This window comes from Lepidochelys kempii, chromosome 1 (genome assembly GCF_965140265.1).
Source record: "Lepidochelys kempii isolate rLepKem1 chromosome 1, rLepKem1.hap2, whole genome shotgun sequence".
Taxonomy (NCBI): domain Eukaryota; kingdom Metazoa; phylum Chordata; order Testudines; family Cheloniidae; genus Lepidochelys; species Lepidochelys kempii.
Window position 1 is genome coordinate 227,897,953 of NC_133256.1, and position 7,621 is coordinate 227,905,573.

Genomic DNA, 7,621 nt, shown 5'->3' on the forward strand with positions numbered 1-7,621 from the left:
TGCCCTGACTTGCTTAAAAATTTCAGCAAACATGTATTGTTTAATATTTTTTATTTAAAGTAAATGATTTAATAGATTCTATTAAGGCCTTAACATAGGCTGTAATTTCAAATTTAACTTTAAATAGGTGTGTTCTTAAAAACAAATCTGTATTTAATTTTTTTAAAAATCCATTTATTCTCCTCCCCCCCCCCCAGAAAATTATTGATTGTTATCCACCCTGGTTTTAAGTGTATGTTCAACTAAAAACTAAAAAAACAAAAAACAAAACCAAACATTTCTAATCACGTGCTCCTAATGCTATTTGAGCATTGTGAGTTGACTAAGGCAGAAAATCATGTTAAAACTAGCCTAAGCTCTGATCTTAACTCTCTAAACCCTACCCCAAGAACGGAGAAGCTTTAGAGAAAGCACGTTATAGCTAACTGAAACCTTTACATAGAGTCAGTCAAAGAGAATTAAAGGGAGAAGAGAGAGAATCACCTCTACCTAAGACAAAAGGAGCAGATGAGAATTTATTCAAACTCTCAATATTTCTACTTTGTTTGACAGACAGGTGGGTGGGTGGGAGAAAGATGGAATGAACAGAACTAGAGTTTCAGCTACCTCCTTCTCTTCCTACAGTATTCAGTTTTTCTATGTTTTTATTATTATTTTGGGGTTAAGGAATAAGACCCTTTGGCCTAGATACTGTTCTCCCTGAAGTCAGTAGGATTATCTTGTCATTGAAGCCAATGACAACTATAGGATTAATCCACAAGAAGGAACAAACGTGTCACTCAGGGGTTCTCAAACTGGGGGTCAGGACCCCTGAGGGGATCACAAGGTTACTACATGGGGGGTCGTGAGCTGTCAGCCTCCACCCCAAACCCAGCTTTTCCTCCAGCATTTATAATGGTGTTAAATATATAAAAATATGTTTTTAATTTATATTGGGGGCGGGGGGGTCGCACTCAGAAGCTTGTTATGTGGAAGGGGTCACCAGTACAAAAGTTTGAGAACCACTGGTGTAACTCTTAGGAGACATGCATGAAAGTCATATACACACAAAAAAACCTCTCTTTTTTTGGTACCTGCCACTGCAGTATTTAGCTGCTACTCACAGCACATCTCATTGTGTCACAATATATTTAGCAATTGAAAATACCCAACTGCAGAATGGTGTATATAGAGTAGCTGATGAGCACATTCCCTGAGGCTTTGAGGTTCTGACAAGTATCTTATTTCAGCGAGGAATGGCAGGTTTGTATAATTTTTGATGGTGCCCAGAATGGGTCTAAGTCCCGCCCACCCCCCACACCTGCTTAAGGCTTTGGGAGGGAGTTTGGGTGCTGGAGGGGAGAGGGGTCAGGCTCTGGGAGGGAGTTTGGGAGCAGGATCTGGGCTGGGGCAGGTTTGCGGGAGGGGGTGAGGTGCTTATGTCAGGCATCTCCCAAAAGCGACCTGCACACCCCTCTTGCGGCGGCTCCTAGACGGGGGGGACAGGGTCTCAGTGCGCTGCTGCCCGTAGGCACTGCCCCCGCAGCTCCCATTGGCCGCAGTTCCAATAGCAGAGTCGGTGCTCAGGTTAGGGGCAGCGCATGGAGAGACACCCCCCAGTGGCCGCAGGGACACGCCGGCCGATTCCAAAAGCGGCATGCCGCGTGGAACTAGGGCGGGAGAGAAGCTGCTTTAGCCCTGCAGGTAATGGAGGCGGGGGCCCCTGGGCCCTTTTAAATCGCCCAGGGGCGACAGGCGGAGCTGGGAGACGCTCCAGGGGAGGCGCGCGGGGGCAGCAGGCAGGGCCAGGGAGAGAGACCTGGCCCCGAACATTTGTGGAGCCTGGCCCCCCATGCTCTGAATATTCCTGGAGCACAGGCACCGCGGGGCCATACAACTCGCCGCCCCTGACTTTTTCCTCTCTGCACATGGACTCAAACCTTTTAAATTCCTCTAACCCCTAAAGAGAAGAAGAAAAAAGGATTAGAAGACTTTAAAATCATTGCAGGTCTCATTCGTTCAAGAAGGAGAGTCCTCTCCTTTAGGATTAATTTTAAAGCACGTTTTTAGAAGTTTCTCCCACTGGAGATATACATGTGTATTATATACATACACACACACACACACACTTAGATAACTACACAGGAAAATTTACTAGCATAATTACACTGATATATATATACACACATCTAGTTATACTAGTATGACTCAACATATAGATGCTTTTATTCTGGAATAAGAGTATCTTACACTGCTTCCAAAGTGACAAACTGTAGAAATGCCACTCTTACTCCAGAAAAAGTACTGTCCCATAAGGGTGTAATTTATAAGGTCATAAGTTAAAAAAAAATTAAAAAGGGACAAATGGCTGAAAACTTAAAAAGTGAATGGTAACAGACCACAAACCCCAGTAATGATTAAACATGGTGATATTCTAAACAAAAACTCTCAACCATGCTTGTAGCGGTTTCCATCGCTTCATACTGACTCTACACACATATCAGCTTCAGAGTGATATTTGGGGTTATTGTGCATGGGCTGCATTAAACTGGGAGATCTGTGCAGATCTGTGAAAACTGAATAGGGATGTGTGTTGCAGTGAGGGTGTGTAGGTGTTTGTGGTTATTGTGTCTTGTATCCCGTGGGTGGCTGTGCTTTGACTTGTGTCTGGAGCATTCTGCTGGGAGATGTGTGTTTATTTGTACCGGTGGCAGTCGGATCCAGTAATCATCATCTGTGCAGTCTCCCTCCTACAACCAGTGAAAATTTTGGATGCAAGTGCTGCGGAGTAAAGGTGGTGATTGGCCGACTGGTCTAGGACTCCCAGCGTAACACAGATATAAGCTTTGCTGAAGCTGCCGGGGTGTCATTCGCGAACACAGAAGGGCGGAGGACTTTCTGACCGTGGACCCCAGACCGTGGACCCCCAGCGATGGCTGAACCAGGCGACGTTCAGAACAAGAGCAGCGGCAGCGCGGGTCGCTCTTTCCATCCCTTCCGACTGATGCGACAGCCCAACTTCAGAGCAACCCTCCTGCGGCCGCTGGAGGCTGGAGCCACAGAGCAGGATGCCGGGGAGTTGTCCCTGCGCCGACAGGGCCTTACCCACGTACATCATCTACTCCAGATGGGCCACTTCTGCTGAAACAATTTGCTGACCAGCAGAACTTGGCACCAGAGTTTCCACCGTCCCGTCCCCCCCTCGCCTTTGGACCCGATGTGGTGGTTCTGTCAGGGACACAACCAGACTCAGCTCAGACCTTCCCGCCTGCCCCGAAACACCTGGGACCCCCCCCCCCCGCGCGGATACAGACCCCCCCCCATGCACCCCGGTTCCTCCACACACGGACCCCGCTCCCCTCACGGCCCCCCCCCCCCGCCCCCCGCCGAGTCCCGGATGTAGAGCACCGCCTCCGCCCTCAGACCCCGCGCCCGCCGCCCCCGCGCTCCCTCCATCCCCCCCCCCACCCCGGGGCCGCCGTCCCGGGGAGAGCGAGGGGCGCGGGGACGCACCCAGAGAGCCGCCTCCGACCAGTACGGCGCCGGCGAGGGCCCCGGCAGAGGCGCCGAAGATCTTGCGGGCGTCGCGGACGAGGTGCGGGGCGCGCTCCTGCAGGCAGGTGGCCGCCCCGATGTGGTAGACGCCCAGGAAGCCGCAGCCGGCGAAGGAGACGCTCCAGCCGCGCTCGCGGTCAAACATCCCGGCGCGCGAGGAAAGGGGGGGGGGGGGAGGGAAAGAGAGAGGGGGGGGGAGGGGGCGACCCAGCCTCCCGGGTCACAATGAGGGGTCGCTTCCGTGGCCGCAACGCGGCGGATGACGCGACAGAAGCGCTGGAGCCGGCCGCGCTCGCCGGCCGGTTACTTAAAGGGCCCTGGCGACAGACGCCGGGAGCGGCCGGGATGGCACCAGGAGCCCCAGCCAATCAGCGGGGATATGCAAATAGCCGAACCCCTCCCCAATCCTTCGGCCGTCACAGCAAGGGCCTGAGCACGGGCGCCCGCTGTCCTGCGCTGCCCACGCTGGGCTCTGGGGCGGGGCGGGGCGAGGGGACGGCGGCGCCGTGACCCTGTGCGCGGCCCGCCGGCTCCCCCGCGGCCCGTCAGCTGTCCGCCTCGTGCGGGGGCCTGGCCTTCCCTTTCACCCCGCAGCCTTCTGCCCCCCGGTCCCTCGTTCCACCCTGCGCCCCCCCCTCCTCCCGCCCTCGCCGCGGCCGCCAGCCCGTGAACACCCCCCCACACACACACACCGCAAGAGGCCATCCACCCCCTGCACCTGTTCCCATCCCTGCTTCCAACCCCCCATCCCCTCACGCCGTGGCCCCCGCTCACCCTGACCCATCCCCACGCTTATTCCCCCCTGCAGAGCCCGCATCTCCTCATTCCTGCTTTCCCCCCTCCACACCCAGCTGCTCACTCCTTATCTCCCTCTTCCTTCTGAAGCCGCCCTCCTGCTGTGAAAACTCCCTGCCTTCCTCCTGGCCAGACGCCTAAGCCCTCCCTGTTCCTACCTTTGTACAGTGCAGATTAGTGCTCAACCATTTTAAGTGTTTAAATGGGTAGTTTTTTAAAAGATCTGTTCTCTAGCAATTTTATGTGAATAGTATTTTGTGTAGTCTCTCTCCAGTGATTCAGTACATGGCTTTGTAGTGGGTACATTAATTCCTTTTTATATCATCACTAAACAGAGTTATGATGTTCTTAATTACTTGAATGTGAATTTGAGATTAAAACAAAAATATTTTACAAATATTAGTGAAGAATGACAGACTTCCACCACAAATTAATTCAGACAGGCAGGGAGAAAAGGTAATATTTGTATGCATGGAGAGTTTATCAATGGTATTTATATTAGAGAAGGCTTTTTAATACTTGGGGTCTTCTTTGTTATTTCAGGGAAAGAAAGTGAATAGACAGGTCTTGGCTCAAACTCTGTAGATGTGAATCATTTTGGTTTTCCCATGTGCCTGCTCATTTACCTCAGAGGTTAAGGCTAGATTGTGCCTTTAAGGATAGTCCTGAGTACAGTGCCACCGCAACCCAGAATGATCTTCAGGTGAGTGGTAGTTACTACCAAACACAGTTCCTATAACCATGAGTATGGCCCTATCAAATTCACGGCCATGAAAAATGAGTCATGGTCTTAAATCTGGTCTCCCCTGTGCTTTTATCCTATACTATACAGATTTCATGGGGGAGACCAGTGTTTCTCAAATTGGGGATCCTGACCCAAAAGAGGGTTGAGGATCACAGTGTTGCCACCGTTACCTCTGGGCTGCCTTCCGATCTGGGCATCTGGAGAGTAGTGGCTGTTAGCCGGACACCTAGCTCTGAAGGCAGTGCCCCACCAGTAGCAGGACACAAGAGGGTGGCAATACCATACCATGCCATCCTTGCTGCTGCTGGCAGCTCTGCCTTCAGAGCTGGGCTCCTGGCCAGCAGCCGCTGCTCTCCAACTGCCCAGTTCCGAAGGCAGGGCTGCCACCAGCAGCAGCGCAGAAGTAAAGGTAACTGTACTGCAACACCCCCCTACAATAACCTTGTGACCCTCCCACAATCCTTTTTGGGAATCAGGACCCTTAAAATTAGCACACCATGAAATTTCAGATTTAAATGGCTGAAATCATGAAATTTACTATTTTAAAAATCCTGTGATCATGAAGACAGGTTTCAGAGTAGCAGCCATGTTAATCTGTATTCGCAAAAAGAAAAAGGAGTACTTGTGGCACCTTAGAGACTAACCAATTTATTTGAGCATAAGCTTTCGTGAGCTACGGCTCACTTCATCGGATGCATTCAGTGAGCTGTAGCTCACGAAAGCTTATGCTCAAATAAATTGGTTAGTCTAAGGTGCCACAAGTCTTCCTGTTCTTTTTATGATCATGAAATTGACCAAAATGGACCGTAAATTTGGTAGGGTGTAAGTGAATGAAGTCTTTAGTATATAAACTCACAAAATACATATTTTAGACATGAACCCGTGAGAGATGCATAGCTAACCTGAACAACCACTATACAACCTGGTCTTCTAGTCTCACAAGCACATGCCCTTCCTTTGTTGTCAGCATTCATGTGTACGTTTAGGGACCAGGCCTGCAATCCATTTACAGGGGGAATCAATGGGATTGATCGCATGAGTATGGATTGTAGGAACAGGGCCTTAGACTGTATATTGAGGCAAGAGCTGTATACTTGCTCTTGCACACTTACATTGCTGTATAATTTCATACTTATTCCAACATAGAGGCAAAGGCAGAATACAAAAGTTATCCCAGAAAATATTTCCCCAAACCTTATTAATCCCAGGGGATCTCATACTTTCCCCAAATACATGTTCTGAGGGTATGAAAGTGAGCATCTTTGCAAAATTGGGCTCATATGTCAAATGAGGACACAGGACACTGCAGTCTTCATCCTGGAAACAAAACTGCAGCAACAGCCAGCCTGAACATGTTTTTCATTCAGAGTAGAGAAAGTTCAATGGGAGTCATTGTTTCATATGCCAAGCTGTTGTTTGGGTCCAGATTAAAATATTTTAAAGATTATTTTTTAACATTACTGAATCAGGTCCTTTCTGTAACAAAGAGGACTTAAAATGAACAGTTTTAAGACTCTGGTAGAACCTGACTGAATCCAGGCTTACTCCTTTTGACTAAAGTAATCACTAATCTTCATTATCTGTGAGGAGCTGGAAACTTTTAAGCCTGATGAAGCTGTGATCCAATTACTTCAAGATACTAATCAATACACAGTCTCAGCTTAATAAGTATGTACTATTTATATTGAGTCAAAACCAGAGACTCTTACCTATATTGTACTCATGAAATTCAATGGGAGTTTGCCTGCATAAGGGCTGAATAAAATCCCAGCTTTAGTCTGTCATCTTAATATTCCAGTCTTTTTTTTTTTTGCAGTATTTTAGTGGTCAGAGAGTATCTTGCCAAGCAGACAGAACAGAATGTAATTACTCAAACTGGATTTTATCCAGGAAACCAAAACTAAGTCATTTTTACAGAAAGCGTCATATGGGTTTTAGTGACCCAAAGAGAGGTCAGGGCTTGGAGACCACAGTTCTACATTTCATCAAGGGCTTCCAGCAACATGTAGGAATAGTGCCACTATTGATTGAGGGGAAGTTTTTCCTGTCCCTTCATCACAGCTTCCTGCAGCTTTTGCCTGTCCCCTCATCACAGCTTCCTGCAGCATTTGGGGTGTTACTGACTTGTTCTGAATCTATTTTGTTTATAATATCTCAGGAGATCATAACCCAAGGTCATGTAGCCACAGTCCACATAAGATAAAAATTTAGAATGGCAGTCAGGTCCTGGCATGTGACTAGATCTCCTAAGCACTACAGTCATACAGATAATATAAACAATAAATGGGAATTTGTTATAGATTAGTAATAAGGAGGGAAGTGTAAATCTAATAAGAATTTGATATGGTCCAACATTTGGGCAACATAGGATAGTAGGATAATTTTATACACTGTTAATGTTAAGCCAAAAGAAAGAGGCAAATGTTTAGGTATTTTTAAAGATTGTTAGGGAAAGGTGGATATGAAAGACAAACCTTGCCATATTACAGCAGAGCCCAACGAATACATCCTGGGAAAACAGGAAAGTGCAGATTTTTTCAATTATCC

General features: G+C 48.2%; 1 protein-coding gene across 4 annotated transcripts in view; it reads right to left on the reverse strand.

Annotated features, from left to right (window-relative positions):
- LOC140900045 (patatin-like phospholipase domain-containing protein 2) overlaps nucleotides 1-3,693 on the reverse strand; it is a 43,834-nt gene extending 40,141 nt beyond the window's left edge. For all 4 annotated transcript variants that reach the window (XM_073316598.1, XM_073316586.1, XM_073316576.1 and 1 more), the window contains exon 1: nucleotides 3,493-3,693. In XM_073316598.1, coding sequence (XP_073172699.1) covers nucleotides 3,493-3,679 — 187 coding nt within the window. In that variant the 5' untranslated portion in view covers nucleotides 3,680-3,693. The remainder of the gene's footprint in view (nucleotides 1-3,492) is intronic.
- Nucleotides 3,694-7,621: the final 3,928 nt, after the last annotated feature.